The 20000-nt window shown below is 34.9% G+C and overlaps 1 protein-coding gene across 1 annotated transcript in view; it reads left to right on the forward strand.

The window, feature by feature from the left end:
• Positions 1–20000, forward strand: part of atp8a1 (ATPase phospholipid transporting 8A1) — a 336556-nt gene that overhangs the window by 66399 nt on the left and 250157 nt on the right. Inside the window, exons 3-4 of the mRNA XM_056471711.1 lie at positions 9617–9716; positions 17467–17565. Coding sequence (XP_056327686.1) covers positions 9617–9716; positions 17467–17565 — 199 coding nt within the window. The remainder of the gene's footprint in view (positions 1–9616; positions 9717–17466; positions 17566–20000) is intronic.

Consider the following 20000-nt stretch of genomic DNA (forward strand, 5'->3'; position numbering starts at 1 on the left):
TACTTTGAGACCCAAACCATTGGAAAATATTTTAAAAATAATATTTTTCAAATAATTTTTGTCCTCATCTACATATATTTCCTAACAGTCTTTTTATAATCCACAAAAAAAAATATATATTTTGCTGTGCGTGCTGTAGGAAGCCCAAAGGTTGTCTTGATGCGTTTGCAGATATTCCTCCGCCAGCGAGGCTGTGACCTTCGCTCTGTTAAAATGATTAGCAGCACGTGTTTTGAGCCCTGCGGTGCGTTTTGCAGAGCGCTTACACTAGTCATCCGGTGACGGCGCATGAGGCAGAGTCCCGGAGCTCTTGTGTGCGATACGTGTTTGTTTTAAAAGCATGATGACGCTAAGCAGTGCTAAATGAGCTGAGCAGCGGCCGAGGTCTAAAGCAGGACCTGGATCTGGTTTCTGAGGTCGTGTGGAGGAAATGAGAGCAGAGACGCAGGTTAACGTCCTGAGAGAACGGTCCTGTAGAGATTACAGCACTCGACAAAATACTTTTAATGGTCTATTTGCATCAGAAGCCACTGTCTCTTAAAATGTGAATTGAGAATGGGTCTTATTAATTTCATGTAAATAGGGAATTAAACTAATTTTAATTTATGCAATAATTAAATGAGGGGATTCACCTTCATTGGATAGGCCCGTAGAGAGTATTGACAGGAAAGCATGGAGAGCAGAGAGACAGGAAGAATCGGCATAGCACCACAAGGCGAGGATCAAACTCAGGTCGCCGTGAGCACCGAAGCGCCAACCTGTTTGGTTTTGTTACTAAAAATCTTGCATCGTGATGTTTCCATGTTGCCATGTGGTACACTTTCTTTACATTTATATATATATATATATATATATATATATATATATATATAATATATATATTCTATATAATATAAATAAAGTATATATTTATTTATTTATTTTTATTTTTATTTTTTTTTATTACTATCTATGGTTCCACAAAGACCCTTTAATGTATATTATTGTGTATGTACTATTAACATTAATACCAAAACATTTTATTTTACTATTGGACTGTAACATACTGTAGTATTTTGTATTATACTTTGTTATTATTAACATCTTTAAGTCAAGTGCTATTTTGGGGTTTTGGCCTGGATTTTGCCTACCCAAATTCAAAAGCAGAAGTGTAATTGCAAAAGTATGGTATCATTTTAAAGAAACCCTTTAGAAATTTCATAAAACACTGTTGAAAAGCATTAAAATAATTGTATATGTTGTCTACGTTATAATAAACCTCTCCAAAAAAGAGGTGTTTTTTTATTTTTTTGGTAAACTCAAGTTTGAAAGTGTACCTTTTGAGGTTCTGTGTGGTCTAGGCTGCTTTAAATAATTTAGTTGGTTCTTGCGCATGCCAGTAATCATAATAAAAATGGAAATTGTCTGTCAATCTATGAAAAAGTTTTTCTTTTCCAACTGATGAGAGAACAGAACTACTTACAGGGGTATTGGGCCACTACAGACCTTTAAAATGTAAAGAATGATGTCACGGACCCAGTACCCCGTATGCAGAGTTTAGGTGGTGGATTATAATGGTGTATTTTATTATTTATTTATGAATAAAAAACTTTAAATTTTAATGTTCTGATTTGTTTCTTGGTGGTTGAGAAAATTGTCAAATTTATTCTAAAATATTTATATTAAAATCAAATGATTTGACGATCTAATTCCTTTCCTTTTTACATATAAATCATAAACTGTTCATGCAATTATCAGCATAATAAAATGAATAGTTTTCATATCGGTGTTCTATTTTGCTTTATTTATTAATTTATAAAAAATAGTATTAATTTATTTTTTTAATTCTATTGAACTTGAATCAAACTACATTTCCGTTGGCAAGTATTCATTTAGCAGATGCTTTTATCCAAAGATACTTACAAGTTTTTTTCATGGTAGCCTTGAAGTTAATAATAATAATAAAGGTTTTTGGGTGATGTGGTGGCGATGTAGGTAGTGCTGTCACCTCACAGCAAGAAGGTCGCTGGTTTGAGCCTCGGCTGGGTTAGTTGGCGTTTCTGTGTGGAGTTTGCATGTTCTCCCTGCATTCACGTGGGTTTCCTCAGAGTGCTCCGGTTTCCCCCACAGTCCAAAGACGTGATACAGGTAAATAGGGTAGGCTAAATTGTCTGAAGTGTATGAGTGTGTATGGATGTTTCCCAGAGATGGGTTGCAGCTGGTAGGGCATCGGCTGCGTAAAACATATGCTGGACAAGTTGGTGGTTCATTCTGCTGTGGCAACCCCGGATTAATAAAGGGACTAAGCTGAAAAGAACATAAATGAATGAATAAAGGTTTTTGGGGATCTGTATTTCCATTAAAAAATCACAAATAGAACCTTTTATATTGCACAGAAGGTTTTTTTATTAATAATGTAAAGCAGGTTGCACACCCGATCCACCGCTCAGTGCCGCAACATGGTGCGCACGTGACAGTTGGAAGTATTGCACATTAGTCGCCAACATAGTCGCCAACAGCCAAACTATTCAGATGGCCCTCTGTGGCGTGGCAGAAATATAAACACTTTCCTGAGTCGTACCTGGGCGCCACGGACAGCCACCGACTTGACGCTGTGCGTACCCTAATAGAAACCTATGTTTAGAATTCTAAAATGCATGACGCTGCATAATGCGCCAAGCAGCGCATCCGCTGTGTGACCTCTTTAACATTTTTCTTAAGTGAAGTTTCATAAACCAAATTTCGAGAGGAGCACGTGATATGATTGAGCACGTCTGGCCACTCATCTGTAATCAGTAATAATCCAATCAGAGCGATCCTAGTTTACTATAAATGGATCATTTTCTCCCTAATGTTTTATCTTTGTTTGGAAGAATCCCCCTTTCCACCCCTTCTCTCCTCCTTTTCCTCCCTTTTCTAAAAAGGGGGAGCTCTCGAGACCTACCTGATCTCGGATCTCCTGATATGCTTATCGACCGGGCGGGAGCCCTGGGCTCAAAGATCTCCGAGCTCAGGGTTCTCTCCCGGGACAGCATGCCAAACCAGCTTTATACGCCAAGCATATCTAAGTGGGAACTCTTGAAAAATAATGTTTGGTTTTAAGGACTTTTTCTCTGAAAGGTAAACTTTTATGGTGCTGCATATGCTGGCTATGTGAATTAGAAAGGAGCTTAGTTTTAAATGAATACTGATTTTAAAAACCCTTGAATCTGATGTCCATGAAAATGTGGATACCCTGTTAATTGTTCATGTTCGTTGTAACATTTAGCATCTTTTGACTGTCTGACAGCAGATCTGAATTTGTTTGTGATATGAGATGGAGATCTCACTCTACACTGAAAAAATGATCCAAAGATGATTTCTTGGATCTACTCAATTTTTTTATGTTAAGTGGTTGTAAACAATTTATTTGGGCTGAATTTAAACAAAGAAATTAAGTTGAACATTATTAAATTTAATTTGTTTGTTTAAATTCAACACAAATAAATAGTTTGCAACAGTTTTGCATGCAACACTTTTTTTCAGTGTAGTTGTAATGTGGTTATCTTTTTTTCCTGTCAATATTTAATCATAAAGATTCTTTGTCTGCGTTTGGTTTCGTAAAGAGCCTTTCACCTTTCCAATTCACAGAACATTCTTTATTAATGGTGTAAAAATAGCGTAATCATTAAATTATTCTTCATATATACGAAGACTGAAATGGTGGTTTTAACAACTGTTCACTGAAAGATAAACTGATTAAATTATTTAGATATTTTGTGGAACTATCAACGCCACTTTTGCTCATTTATTTAATAGGTCATATTCATTATGACATTTTTCATCTTTTGAATGTCAGACAACAGATCTGAATGTGTGTTCGTGACGTAAGGACAGATGGAGATCTCACTCTTCACTCATGAATTAGAGTTGCCGAGCAACATGTAAATGAGCTTCTTTATCCGAGGAGCAGCTGAGAGCGGCTGTTCACCACCTGACGCTCCTGCACCCATCAAACACTGAAAGTGGAGAAAAGCCCGAGCGACAGGCCTCTGACAGAACTTTCCATCTCCAACACTGCTGCTAATTGCTGCTTCAGTTTGCTGTGTGCTGATAAAGATCTCTGAAGAGCAGATCAGTGAAAGGCAGAGACGGTGAGAGCGCTCGGATCCCTTTCACTACAGGAGTGCTCGCCATCTGTCTGACTCTCACCATAGTACATTTATTTTAGTGGGTGCATTGTGTAAAATTATAGTGTACATCAATTTTTTATATCAGTCATTAATCAGTTTAAATAATAAATAAAGACTTTGAGGGCAACACATACACTTAATACACAAATACACTTCATTCATTGCCTTACAAACAATGACATCACCAGTGTTGGGGAAAGTTACTTCGGAAAGTAATGCATTACAATATTGAGTTACACCCCAAAAAGTAACTAGTTGTGTTACTTAGTTACTTTATATGGGAAGTAATGCATTTACGTTACTTTTTATTACCTGGCTGAGGCTTGATCCCTTTCAGAACTTGCAGGGTCTTTTTTTTAAACAGAGGAGCTCTGCAATTAACAATACACTGTATAACCTTCATTTACCTAAAAAAAAAAACACATAAAAAATGAGTGTAGGATAATGTTATCTTAGGAGAACTGAGCCCAGAGCTCTACGTGCCGTATATATAGATAAATGAAAGTTTAAAGCAATGTTTTGCTACTTTTGTATGCTTTGTCTTATTCAAAAGTACAATCACTGTCCATTCAGATAATCCTCTTTTCCTTTGTGTGTTCAAAATAAACAGAATATTTCCATTGCAGAAATGTAAGGCTTTCTTTTTTTTTTTTTTTTACTTTATTTTTATACATTAAAACATTTTACAGAACAGAACATTCAGTGACAGCAGCGATTATTAACAAAAAAAAAAAAAAAACATGCAATATTTTCAGTTTCAAAGGAGCTAGAAATACTATGTCCTATTCAGATACAACGTAATAGGTGCCCATCTTTGTTTAAAAATATCCAGTTTTTGTTGAAGTTGAGCAGTCATATACTTCATTCTATATATACATTCAAGTTTTTCTATCCACTGTACTATTGTTGGAGGGTGTGGCTTCATCCAATTTATTGTTATGGTCTTTCTTGCACTTAGTAAAAGTATATGTAGTATATATCTCTGGTTTTTATTATATATATCCTGGGGTATCCCTTCAAGCAAGAAAAACAGGGGAGTAAAAGGTAGATCTACCTGCATAATTTTCATTATCTCAATCTTTACCCCTTGCCAAAATGCAAGTATCTTCGGACATTCCCAAAATATATGTGCGTGAAATGTAAGGCTTTTATTAGCTTTGTTTCCATCCACCTATTTTTATGTGCATTTTGCTTATGCGCATAAAAAACGGTTGACGGAAACGCCATGATGCGCACACATTTTAAAAATGCGTATAAAAAACTTATGCGCATAACTGAGTAGGATTAACTTTTTATTCGATAAGAAAAGATGCCCATAAACTACGATGGAAACACTTTTACCGCACAAATTTCAGTATGCGCATTAGAAAAAGGTCATGTGATTTTATTATCAGAGATCATGTGATTATGAAAATGTGTATGAATGGACAAACCAGCAGGCTGAGCACACTGTAAACCATCTGAACTGTTGTTTTGGTCATTCTAAAATGCTTTACCGTTTAAGTATTAGTGTTATTATACTAATGACCTCCAGAATCAAGAGCGTCTGTGCTTCGCATCTGACACCTTCAAATGCCACCGCGCGTTCACTGCGGGTCAGGATTGCCTTCTGAGGCGCAAGTCATTTATTAGATGAAGAAAAGATTGACTCAGCTTCTTCTACCGCAGCAAATTCAGTTTTTACTGTTGATATTTGGCGCCAGATAATCAGGAAGTGACTATTTTGTTTTCTTTGACTATTTGGATGAAAACACTGCTTCATCCGCACGTCTTTAATGCGATAATCCAGTTTTGCGCATAAAGTTCATTCGCATTTTTGGATGAAAACATAGCTATTGTGTTTGGGATTTAATGTGACTGTTCATTTTAATTGAGCAATTAAATTTTTAAAAGTGAATTAACTAAACTGAAAAGTAACTTGCATTACATTTTTTAAAAAGCAACTGAAATATTATTACTCACTTTTTAAAAGTCTTGCGTTACTTTACTCGTTACTTAGAAAAGGAATATTATTACGTAACTCGCATTGCTTGTTATTCGTTTCCTCCAACACTGGACATCACCTGTATATTATATAACTGCTAGTTAACTATGGTTATATGTAATAACTTTAACTGTTAATTGCTTTTAGTTACGGGTTAATTAAAATAATTAGCAACTAATAAAGTTATTAACTAATAACTTTCTGATTTTGTGCCCCTGCTTTGAAACCATAATTATTGTGAAAAACGCTATACAAATAAACTTGAATTGAGTTGAAATGCTACGATTATTCGGATTAAAGTCATTGTTATGGTAGATGGATAATATCGTGTTGTATTCATATTTTATGCTCATTTTTGTAAGCCTTAATTGGCCTTTTTTATTATTATTATTTAATTGTATTAATAATTAACACTTTTTCATACATTTCAACATTTAAATTTGAATGAATGATTTTGGTAGTCAGAGGCTAAATATCATATAATAATATATTAATTTATATGTTTATATATAGCTATAGATAAAAAAAAGTGATCACTTACTAGGGCTGCATGATATCGGAAAAATCTGATATTGCAATATTTTCTTGCGATTTTAAATACTGTGATTATGAATACAAATAAGCAAAATGATCTGCCACTGGGGTAAATGAAATAATTTTGTTCACTTTGAAATGTCGATATTTGGAATAGAAACAAGAATTCAAGAAACAAGAAACTTTTGTTGTTGTTAAATGAGATAAATTCTGTATAAATACAGTAATTAAATACAGTTCTGTAGCTCCTGCTCAACTATAATTCCAACTTAACATTGCATATCTTGCGACGTGACCGTTACAGATCCATACATTGTGATATCGATGCTAAAAAGATATATTGTGCAGCCCTATAACTTACTGTAAATTCTCTTGCCGACACTTTAGTTTAAGAAGCAATTCACACTATTTTCTGCTGGCTTATTACCTGCCTGTTATTAACCTATTAGCTATATATTAGCACTTAAAGTATGGTCTTATTTTACATCTCTAATCCTTTCCAATACCTAAACCCAACTACTATCTTACTAACTATTAAGCAGCTAATTAGTAGTTTATTAAGGGGAAACTTCTGGTTTGTTCGTATTGTGAATTGTACGTTAAATTAAAGTCTGAACATTCTCTTAGTTTAAAATAACAAGTGTTTTTATTTGTTGTAATTTAAAATCAGGTTTATTCCACCAAATATTTGTTTCTTCTAAACTCTTCTGAAGATAAAACCTTGGTATTGCTAAATACCTAATAATTATCTAAATAATCTAAATAACTCTGAAAAGTCTGAATTTAACTTATCTTGATCAATTGTCATTTTATGCTCCAAGTGACAATTAAATTGAAAGTTTCCATAGTTTATATTTGATAAAGTATTCAAACAGTGATGAAAAAAAGTAAATTGCGTATCCTGATGGACTGTTTATCTGTACAGTAGCCGGATAACGAGGCAGATGTCAGGGCTGAGAGTGGGACGTTTATCTCTGTCTAAAGTGGCCTGGCTGTCTTGGGCCTAATGTGAGCATAAATCAGGCTGCAGTCTGAGAGATGGAGGTTCTGGCAAACTCCCATTGATGTTCACTCAAACCCAGAGCCCTGTACAGCTCGCTCTATCTGACCTGCTCAAACGTAGCTGCTCTTTATGGTCATTAACTACCACTCTACATCTTTCACAGGGAGTTTATGCTTGTGCCCTAAACTGGGGGTGTGCAGGGTAGAGAATTTCCATAAATTATCAATCTTCGTACAATCTGGTAATCAATTAATTGATTGGTAGATCCATACGGAAACTGCGCACATGCAGAAATCTGCATATTTTTGAGCTCATCATTCAATACATTCATTTACTTATGTAAGTAAGTGTGTGAATGTACGGTCAAGCCCAAAATTATTCTCACAAATTCTTTATTCTTTATACATTTATTCAACTAGTATTTTTTTTTTTTTTGACTGGCTTCTCCCAAAAGACAATAAGACGATGTACAAGAGGCAACGTTCTGGAAAAAAAAATATTTGTCAGCTTTTATCTACATTTGCCAGTCAGAATTTGCCAGGGATATGAATAATTTCAGGCTTGACTGTATATTTTTTCAGTTTTTATATTATTTTCAGTAATATTATTGAATAATATGAAAATTTTTATGTGATTTATGTACAGTAGAGTTTGTAAAGTAATACTTTTGGTAGATATATTATATAAGACTTGTATTAATTTAACAATCAAGGGGTTCTAATTGAATTTGCATTGTAAACCTCAAGTTAAAACGTTATATTTTTTATTTCATGTTCAGTTTTTTGTTACTGTACTCTCAAAATCATTCTTCTTAAATTTGAAATGGATAAAAATGTCTGCAGATTTTGTCTGGCCCTGTCTATAAGTCATTAATAAATATATTAATGCAAGCTGCATACTTGACCTAAATGAAAATATAGTTCCACTTTATATTAAGTGGCCTTAACTACTGGGTACTTGCATAAAGTACATGTTATGTGTTCATATTGTATTGCACAACACTTATGATGCTATAAAGGTGGGATATTGTAAGGATAGGGACAGGTTTGGTTAGTAAGGATGGGAAGGTTCTTTCAGGTCATTTCCAAAAAGTAAGTACAATGCAAAAACATTTAGGTACATAAGTGCATTGTACTAAAATAACTGATTTAAATGTAAGCACATGATAGTTAAGGCCACTAAATATTTTTTATGTAAATAAAAGTTTATTGGGACTTCAAAAAATGAATGACAATATAATAGAACCTTTTGAATATTAAATGTAGATTATTAGTAGTACAATGGGTCAATATCCAGACTCCGATAAACATACTGGCAATTGGGGCATCAATCTGGAGAATGAAAAAAAGGCCATTGTTTATCATGACCATGATGTGTTAAATGTTTATGCCGTATTAGCCCAGATTTATGTACTAGCAAGAATACAATTTCATTGTGAGTTAATACTTTTTGTTACTGTCAGTTTTTCCTCAACTCCACCATATGATATTATGCATATTAATGGAAATTTGGAGAATGTAAAAAGGCCAATGTTTACTCATGAATGTCTGTGATGTGCTAAACATTTATTACCTCACTTTTTACAGACTAATGCTTCAATCTTTGTATGAACTCCTTACTGATTGTTTTATTTTACTCTCAAGTGTGATCTATGTATTCAGCCTTAGATGCATACAGTACACCTCAAAACTATGCAGGATTATGATGTCCATGCTTGATTAAACAATGAATCAGTCACCAAACAACCATTGGTATTTCTAGTTTAAAGGAGGAAAATTTTTACTGTAGCTCATGACTTCAAGCAAAATCAGTTTCCCACCAGCTTAAGGAAAACGTAATGGATGCCAAATGAAATGCCACCCCAGTCTGCAGGTGTTTTATTTTGTAGACATTTCTGTAAACATCAACATCTCATTTCTTATTTCTTTTTTGTCTTTTATCCAGCACTGCAAAGTACAACTTCCTCACGTTCCTGCCTCGGTTCCTGTACTCTCAGTTCAGAAGAGCCGCAAACTCTTTCTTCCTGTTCATCGCACTTCTGCAGGTGAGGCTATAGCAGCTGTGCTTCCATCAAGATGTCTCAATGTGCATTTTGGGATTGCATAAAAGACATGGAATAGAAGTGACTAGGTGTCATTTTAAATTTCTTAATGTGCAACAAAACAACTTGGGCAAAGGATTCCTCAACAAATTATATGATTTAATATCTGTTGGTATTTGAGCAAGGCTTTTGAAAAGATTTCTGCATTTTTAATATTTGTCAATATCCTATACAGTGGTGCATACTCGCTATTTGTGAACTGAAGTTAAACGCTAAAAACTGAACTACACTGTTCCAATTTACTATGACCTTTTATGTGAAGCTGCTTTGACACAATCTACATTGTAAAAGCGCTATACAAATAAAGGTGAATTGAATTGAATATTTGTGCGAGTTACGTTCTAAAAATAACCCACAGTAGACAAAATCCGCAAAGTACCCAACTTTATTTTTTACAATTACAGATGTTTTAAGGCTGTAAAACCCCTCACTACACACTTTATACACTTTTCTCAGACAGGCATTAACATTTTCACACTTTTCTTTCTTGTTTAAACACTCTCAAAGTTCAAACCTTTGTAGGTTGTATAAATAAGTCCAGTATTATAGAAAGAAAGCAAAGATTAAAACCATTTCATCTTCATTTATTTATTCATTCCATAATGGCACCCTACAGCCGTGTAACTTCTACCTACTTTTGGCATGTCCAGAAGTTCAACTTTTTGTGCGATGGTTAGCATCTTCCTCTGCCGTTTGGGTGCGACCGCAGGTGGCTTTGACGGTGCAGACCGTTTCGTCAACATTATAGGGTTTGTTGGGGAGAAAACAGGCAAATATACAGTACAGCACTTCAGTGTCACACTGCTAGCGATCTAAGATTTATGTAAATATGGCAAGCGAAGCGCATTCAGTACTGTACAGATACAGCAGATATTTATTATAAACCTTATGGTTGATTTTTGACCAGCTACAGACATGGACAAAATTGTTGGCATCTTCCATTGACAAAAGAAAAACTACAGTGGTCACTGAAATGAATTGAAACTAAAGTAATTTATTTATACCAAGTATAGCAGCTGAAAATAAATGAATGGACAGCAGTTGCTTTAGAGTTATGGTTCAACAGAAGCATTAGCAAAAAGCAAACTAATGAAACTGGCCTGGACAAAATTAAAGGCTACCAACAATTTTTGTGAACATTTTTAGTTACACTCAAAAATGTGTTTGTTGTTTGTTCAAATTACTTATTTAAAAGAGTTTTTTGGGCCAACTTACTTATTGTATGTTCAATCCACTTTGATTTGTTAAAATAATTACATTTAACTTAAAGGAATTGTGTGGAAGCCTGCATTTTTCTGTTAAATGAATTGTTACTGTCAAATAAAATTACTCGTTCCATGAAATAGAATTTTTTGTCATACTGTCCGACCCTTCATCGCTCACCCAAAAACATTTTCTCACCCTCAAGTGGCTATAAACATTTGAGTTTCTCTATTTTTTTTTGAACACAAGGAAAAACAAAGTGTGAAAAATGCTGGGTTTCACACAATTCATTCCTGTTGTCTCTATTCAAATTGATTATGTTAGTGTAACAAATTTAAGTGGATTGAACATGGAAAAAATAAGTTTCCATCTAAAAATCTCCTGAATTTTGTTGATTTGTTTGTATGCATGTCTGGTTTCCAGCTTTTTTTTTTTAAATGTTTGTTCAAAAGAAGAAAAGCTGTGTCTCATTTCAGAGGCCGCATCCTCTGAAGGATGCATTTGAAGAGTAAACTCTAGAAAGGATACATGGCCGGCCAGAAGTGCGATTATGCAAATCAATATAGCAGCATTTTTTTATGACACTGTATAACAATAATTAATATTTTACAGTATGTTACTACTGTATTATACTGTATATTACTGTGATGGTTGGGATTAGGGTAGTGGTAGACGTTAAAAAAATAACATTTATTGGGTAATTTAATAGTTAACATAAATAATATTCTGTACACTGAAAAAAGTGTTGCATGCAAAACTGTTGCACACAATTTATTTGTGTTGAATTTAAACAAACAAATTAAATTGAGCAATGTTCAACTTAATTTGTTTGTTTAAATTCAGCTTAAATAAATTATTTACAACCACTTAACGTAAAAAAAAATTGTAAATCCAAGGAGTCATCTTTGAATAATTTTTTTTCAGTGTACAACTACTGTTTTTACATTACTGTGATGGTTGGGTTTAGGGTTGGGGTAGACGTTAATATAATGCAAGTTATTGGGTAATTTAATAGTTAACATAAATAATACTCGGTACAACTACTGTTTTTACATTACTGTGATGGTTGGGATTAGGGTAGGGGTAGACGTTAATATAATGCAAGTTATTGGGTAATTTAATAGTTAACATAAATAATAGTCTGTACAACTACTGTTTTTACATTACTGTGATGGTTGGGATTAGGGTAGGGGTAGACGTTAATATAATGCAAGTTATTGGGTAATTTAATAGTTAACATAAATAATAGTCTGTACAACTACTGTTTTTACATTACTGTGATGGTTGGGATTAGGGTAGGGGTAGACGTTAATATAATGCAAGTTATTGGGTAATTTAATAGTTAACACAAATAATACTCGGTACAACTACTGTTTTTACATTACTGTGATGATTGGGTTTAGGGTTGGGGTAGGGGTAGACATTAATAAAATACAATTAATGGGAAATTTAATACATAGTATAAATAATTTTTGTTAACTTTTGGCTGCAACTATATTTAATCTAGCAACAACCCATTCAAAGCGTGCTGTGTCATTGCGATGTGACAGGCTGTCTCATTTAAAAAAAAATAAAAAATCGAACAATCCTTTAAATACAGCCTTAAAATCCTTTGCGGCCTCAAACATCCTAAGATTCATTGTGTGCTGATAACAGCAGGATGTTTTAAAACTTAAAGAAAGCTTCAGATTAAATGTATGAATTAGGTTTTATTTTACTTGAATATCTAAACAGATGTTAAAAACAGAAGAAGAGTATGACAGGTCTTACTAAAGAGTGATTTTATAGACCGTTTACATTTTTATGTGTACATGTATGGGTCTAAGGAATTATATTTCCAGCTTCTGTAAAGCTTGCTTTGCCTTCAGATCACTTAAAGTAAGTTTTAAAATCACTTCGTTAGTCATTACAAATTTTATTGCAGCTTATTAAAGGCAGCTGCTACAGTTGTTAGGTGACTAGATCTGTCCTTTTAGATCATCTCATTTCAAAATGCTCAGTTCGGCTTGTGTGGACTTCGAAGGACTCAGTTTTGAAGTCTGCAGCCTTCAGAGGCTGCAACCTCTAAAATGAAATACAGCTAAAGAATCTAATAAAGATTTAAACCAAGTAAAGGATGAGTAAATAATGCCAGTATTTTCATTTTTGATTAAACTACCCCTTTAAATTGTAAAGCTGTTTCACAGGATTATCGTTTTACTGTGTTTTTGATCAAATAAATGCAGCTTTGGTCACAAAAACACAGTACACACACTTTCAAATACAAAAAAAAGCAATCTTTCCAGCCCCAATCTTTTGAACTGCAGTGTACTGTAAATATACTGCTTTAAAAATTAAGGTGACTATATTTTTGGCTCCACTGCTTCAGCATCTGTGTAATTACCAGATGGTGCAGTGAGCGAGGGCTCCAGAGTGCTATAAACACGCTGTTCTTTCAGAGAACCAGCAACCTGGCGTGACTCTGCAGATGTGCTGCACGTTGAATTAGCACCTCTGTTTTTAAAGCAGCTGAATGGATGACCTGCGGGAGAAAGAGAGATGGAGAAAGAAACTGCGAGTAAAAGCGGAGGGAGTCAGGTGGCTCCGGTGTATCTTCATTACGCCTCTGTCAATGCCTTGACCTTGAATGCACAGCCGCGCTGCCAAATGAGAAAAACTGTTTGCAGTGGCATCAAGGAGGCCAAGGAGAGCATCTGATGTTTATGGATGGCGTTTCATCAAATCTGCTCACTTCCGTCACACTTCTTGCGGACACGCAGTCATGATCAGCGAGACGATATTGGAAAAATCTGAAAAGGCAATAATTTGTTTAGTCAATTCCTCCAGATGACTTGAATAGCTGTATTTGGAAAGAATTGATCATTTTAGATTGATTCTGTAGTGGAAGTGTGTCTGTGTGGTTTGGTTGCGAGCGTACGCTGCTGTTTAAGTGAAACGTAACGCTGAAGGGAAAGTGTGTCGGCATCGGGTTAAAAGGAATCCGTTTCGGATTTCCTATTGTATGTCTCTGCATTGTTGGCCTCTGTCTGAACCTGTCACTGCTCGGACACTTTATCTGATAGGGCCAGGTTCCAGAAGAGATCCGCTTCTTGATATTATGTAAGCACAGCGAGATTTGCCAAAATCAGGAGAGAAATTGTAGAAGTTTAATTAATCTGGTTCTTGTGGTGTGAACTATACATGATGGGACTCGATGCTGAGGATTGTTTTTCATTGGCTTGATTTGGGCCAAATGTTTATTTGCCCTTCTCAAGGTTTAAAAAAAATCAATTATTTATTTTCCTTTGGCTTAGTCTCAATTTTAGAGTTCACCACAGCAGAATGAACCACCAACTATTCCAGCATACGTTTTACGCAGCGGATGCAACGAGCCACAGTCCAGTATTAGGAAACACCCATAAACACTCATTCACACACTCATACACTACCTCTAATTATGTTTATTCAATTCGCCTATAGTATACGTCTTAGGACTCTGGGGGAAATCGGAGCAACCGGAGGAAACCCACGCCAATACATGGAGAACATGTGAACTCCACACAGAAACGCCAGCTGGCCCACCCAGGACTCGATCCAGCGACCTTCTTACTGTGAGGCAACAGTGCTAACCACTGAGCCACCGTGTTGTCTAAACAACAGTCATGTAATTTTCTGGAAATTGACTAATTGAAATGATTGGATATTCTTTAGTATCCACAGTTTACAGTACTTGCGTAAGGTAACGTTTTCTTCTCCTCTCTCGGCTGTTACAGCAATACTTGTGGATCCAGACACACAAACGTCTGCAGTAGGGATGCATCAATCCCGATACTTGAATCGGATAGCGGTTCGATACCGCATATTTTCGCTGTATCGGTTAGCTGGTACTGATCCAAATCCGACCTTGCACATGTGCTATATTCTGTGTTTATAAGCCAACTTGAAAGTGTCCGCAGATACTGGAGGATTGCGCAAAATGTTTCAGTGATGCATCAAGCACCGCGATGTGCTTTGCTCCGTAGAATTATTCTCACAATAAGTTACTGTTCTCTCATCCTTCCCACTCAATTTATTCTTCCGAGGGGAATACTTTGTGTAAATCCTGGCTCAATATGGTCAAAGTAGTTGATTTAAATTGTTAAATGTGAAACTGACGGGCATAATATGGATTATCATAAATAGAAAATCATTTAGCCTATTATAGGCTACTCTGAAACTGTGAATATTTCACTGTAATTTTATTTATGTTAATATTTTATTTAACAGACCAGGATTAGTATCGCTCAGTATCACTCAAAATTTTGGTATCTGGATTGGATCGGTTCCGAAAAATGATATCGGTGCATCCATAGTCTGCAGAATAATTTTATCCACTGCGTTCATCATGGATCAGCTGTGATAACAGTGCATTATTATGCCCGTAGACTGTAATTTATTTGTATATGCATCACTTGTTGATGAATAACACCAGAGCCGCGCTAACTGTTAGAACCAATCACAGCCCTTTCTGTTAAGTGTGAGAACACAATGATCAATCACATTTAAGAAGTCGCTTGACAATGCTTAAAAAGCAAGCAGGATAAAATGTACTTTTATTTATTTGCAATAAATGCACATGTTATTCTGTGTATGTACTTGAGTTTTGTTTGAGTTGAGTTTGTTTGTGTTTCCCCCACAGTCCAAAAACATGCTCTAATTGGGTAAGCTAAATTGTCCGTAGTGTATGAGTGTGAATGAGTGTTTCCCAGTGATGGATTGCAGCTGGAAGGGCATCCGCTGTGTAAAACATATGCTGGATAAGTTGGCGGCTCATTCCACTGTGGCAACCTCAGATTAATAAAGGGACTATGTTGAAAAGAAAAGTAATGAATGAATGAATGAATTCAAAATAGTGTTTTCTTTGAGCAGGAAAATTAATGGTACATTTTAAATATATAAAATAATATATAAATTTATAAATTATACAATTTTAATACAAGAGGTCTTGTGCTGTGAAGTAAAATCTAAAATTGTGAATGAAAAGCATCGTCGATATACTGTGAATGTCATAAAAATTAACGTGAAAAATGTAACAGTGTAAATGTTAAGTTTTAAAGGTTTTATATATTTATATATTAAATATATTATATTTAACATGTTATATAGATATAATTTAACTGAATTTAAAATACTGTAGTTATTTTCTTAATTTGTCATGACAGCTGACAACTTTATCGGACAAACTGGTTTTAAATAAACAATAGCATAGTGTAGCAAACTTTGATTATTCTTGGTCCGTTTTTGATGCTGTTAAAAGCACCACATTAAACCTGCAGCTCTTTTATGAGTTTATAGTAAATCACGTTTTAAATCACAAATGGCAATTTTGCTCCGATAAATTGCAATTAGATCTCCAAATCGTGCAGCCCTATGAGCTCATCTTTCCCTGAAGCCGTTTCAGATGTTCACAAACATTCATTCATTCAATTCATTTAGTGCAGGAAAAGCAAAGTGAATTTCCTTCGATTGCTTTAAAAGGACTTGAATGTTTAAAATGTCAAGACGTAAAAACACAGGCAGATGATGCATTTCAATGATGACGCAGTGCATTTTAACGACAGTGCAGTTTTGTCATCTTTCACACAAGCCCGATCCCAACAGCCCGACCATCACCTAACCAGCCTGAACCAGTCTGTAAATTCCTGCTGGTCTAAGCTGATCTGTTGAGCAGTTCAGACAGATATGTCACATACCGACATCTGAACATCCATCAGACTGACTGCTGCTGACTTTCTGATGGTTATTGTGGCAATTCCCTTAGGTTGCTTTCTTGACCTCCCGGTGATAAATACACACACCGCCAGGGACAAGCACCTTCACAATCTGTCCACACTATGGTTGTTCAGGATTGGAATGAACAGACTTTTGTGATTGCATATTAGGGCTGCACTGTATATTGTTTCCGCATTGATATTGCAATGTGTGCGTCCGCAATAGTCACATCGCAAGATATGCAATGTTGAATTGGGATTATAGATGACCAGAAAACCACAGGTCAAAACATACGAGATTGGTGGAGGCACTGAAGAATTGAACCATAATAGAGTTGAGCTTATATGTGTGTTTTTAAGGTCGGTACTGTGAGCATTTTAAGAGTTTAAAGCATTTTAGTAGTGCATATAGTAGTTGTATAAAGATTATTTGGATTAAATTATTTATATGATGAAGACTATACAGTGTTGTTTTACATTTAATTATTAAATTTCTGTACCCAAATACTTTTACACTCTCCAGAAAACCATTTACTTCACTTTAACATTTGCTCCATTGAGAGGCTCATAGCAAGAAGGTCACTGGTTTGAGCCTCGGCTGGGCCAGTTGGCTTGTCTATGTGGAGTTTGCATGTTCTCCCGCTGTTGGCGTGGGTTTCCTCCGAATGCTCCAGTTTCTCGGCACAGAAATACCAACAGACGGGAATAATTAATTTTATTTATTTTCTCTTGTGTGAATATTTAATTTAATTTCTTTACAGCAAATCCCTGATGTGTCGCCGACGGGACGATGGACAACGCTGGTGCCATTGCTTTTCATCCTGGTGGTTGCAGCGGTGAAGGAGATCATAGAAGATCTGGTGAGAGAAATCTGGCGTGATTTTGATGTTACACTAGCTTGCTGGAACTCTGTTGATAAGATGGTTAGATGTTCTTCATTTCATTGAAGTACATGATAAATGATCTCAAGTCAGGTTGGAGAACCATGGTCATCAGGTTGTACAAATGTTGGGATACGTTTAAGCTAAAGAGGGGCTAAAATTTATTAAAAAAATAATGTTTTCAATATATTTCTTTTTCACTTTTAGTATTTAAATTAAACAATTAATAGAGTCATTTTTGCATTCAAACTGTAGTCTAGAATAATATAATATATTATAATATAATATAATATAATATAATATAATATAATATAATATAATATAATATAATATAATATAATATAATATAATATAATATAATATAATATAATATAATGCATGAATAATTTGACTTAGAAAAAAATTACGGACTGTTTAAGTTTTTATGACAAACATAAATGCTTAAATATTTCAAACTATTATCCACAGAGGAAATAAAACCATAATAATATAAATTAAAATTATAATAAAATCATAATAAATTTTTTTTTTTTTGGCATTTTAAACATTTATTTTTTTAATTTCATTATTTGATAATTTTAATAATAAGTATTTCTAAAAATATAAATGTCTTTAAAAACGTAATTTCAGTTGTAAACTTGCAAATCAAAGAACCTTGCCTTAAACACACATTAACTGTTTCCATCCAAAAGTGCAAATAAACTTTATGCGCAAAACTGGATTATCGCATTAAAGATGTGCGGATAAAGCAGCGTTTCCATCCAACGAGTCAAAAAAAACTAAATCGTCACTTCCTGATTATCTGGCGCCAAATATCAACAGTAAAAACTGAATTTGCTGCGGTAGGAGAAGCTGCGTCAATCTTTTCTTCATCTAATAAATGACTTGCGCCTCAGAAGGCAATCCTGACACACAGTGAACGCGCGGTAGCGTTTGAAGGTGTCAGATGCGAAGCACAGACGCTCTTGATTCTGGAGGTCATTAATATAATAACACTAATACTTAAACGGTAAAGCATTTTAGAATGACCAAAACAACAGTTCAGATGGTTTACAGTGTGCTCAGCCTGCTGGTTTGTCCTTTCATACACATTTTCATAATCACATGATCTCTGATAATAAAATCACATGACCTTTTTCTAATGCGCATACTGGAATTTGTTCAGTAAAAGTGTTTCCATCGTAGTTTATGTACATCTTTTCTTATCAAATAAAAAGTTTATCCTACTCAGTTTTGCGCATGCGTTTTTTTTTTTTATGCGCATTTTTAAAATTTATGCACATCATGGCGTTTCTGTCAACCGTTTTTTTTATGCGCATATAAAATGTGCATAAAAATAGGTGGATGGAAAAATAGCTATTGACTGGCAAAAAAAAAACCACGATTTATGTGAGGCAGATTTAACAATAGCCCGTCACACAGTGATACTAGTAAATATTCGGAAATTTCCAGAACGGCTTTACTGGTAAATTCAAATATGTGCTGTTCACACAAGCAAGGACATTCTGGAATTTTTCCGGAAAAGATCATTCATGCATTCACTCCAAAATACCTTAATATCATTAACCAATAATGAGCTCTAAACTGCAGCACTTGTATTAAACATGAAGGGGTTTAGTCTTTTTCTTGATGATTTCACTTTTATTTAAAGGGCACCTATGGTGAAAAATCTACTTTTCAAGCAGTTTGGACAGACATGTGTGTAGGTATAGTGTATAGACTGTAAAATTGGGGTGATATAAACACACCCAGTCCTTTTTTCAATTTAAAAAAAGGACTGGGTGTGTCCTTTTCCCGCCCACCGAATTGATTAACAGCTGCATATTAACATGTCTCCATAGTAACGCATATAATCATATCAACATGACAGGACGTGCGCAAAGCAGCCTGGAATAAAAGATCTGTTCAGTTTGCTAGGATCATCAATCATCATCAAATGTGATCAAGAATGAGTTTTACAAGTTTAAAATGTTTTACAACAGAGCATGTGTGTAATGAATTACAGCGATTCACTTCAGATTTACTTCATCAGCACAGCCGCGAGTCAGAACAATTATAAAAGAAGACGCTTCAATCCCAGTTTGTGGACATTAAATCAGGTTTATTTTGTACATTAATATAACAGATATCCATACAGCAGTGGAGATTAACCTGTATCCTGTCACATTTGCGTGCAAAAAGAGTGCAAAGCTTAAACGCGCTGTCTCTCTCTGTGTGTGTGTGTGCATTATTCTCATTATTGCAACTCCACAACTAATGCATCAAATAATCATTGGTAAAGTTCTTACTGTAGTTTTTCTCACAAACGCTACGTGAGATCTGCTTCCCTCATGTCTGTCTGTGGTCTGAGGCAGCCAGAGGCACGCTGAAAGGCACGTGGAAACGGTGGGCGTGAAGGATTAGCCTGAAAGGCG

Source organism: Danio aesculapii, chromosome 14 (genome assembly GCF_903798145.1).
Source record: "Danio aesculapii chromosome 14, fDanAes4.1, whole genome shotgun sequence".
Classification (NCBI taxonomy): Eukaryota; Metazoa; Chordata; class Actinopteri; order Cypriniformes; family Danionidae; genus Danio; species Danio aesculapii.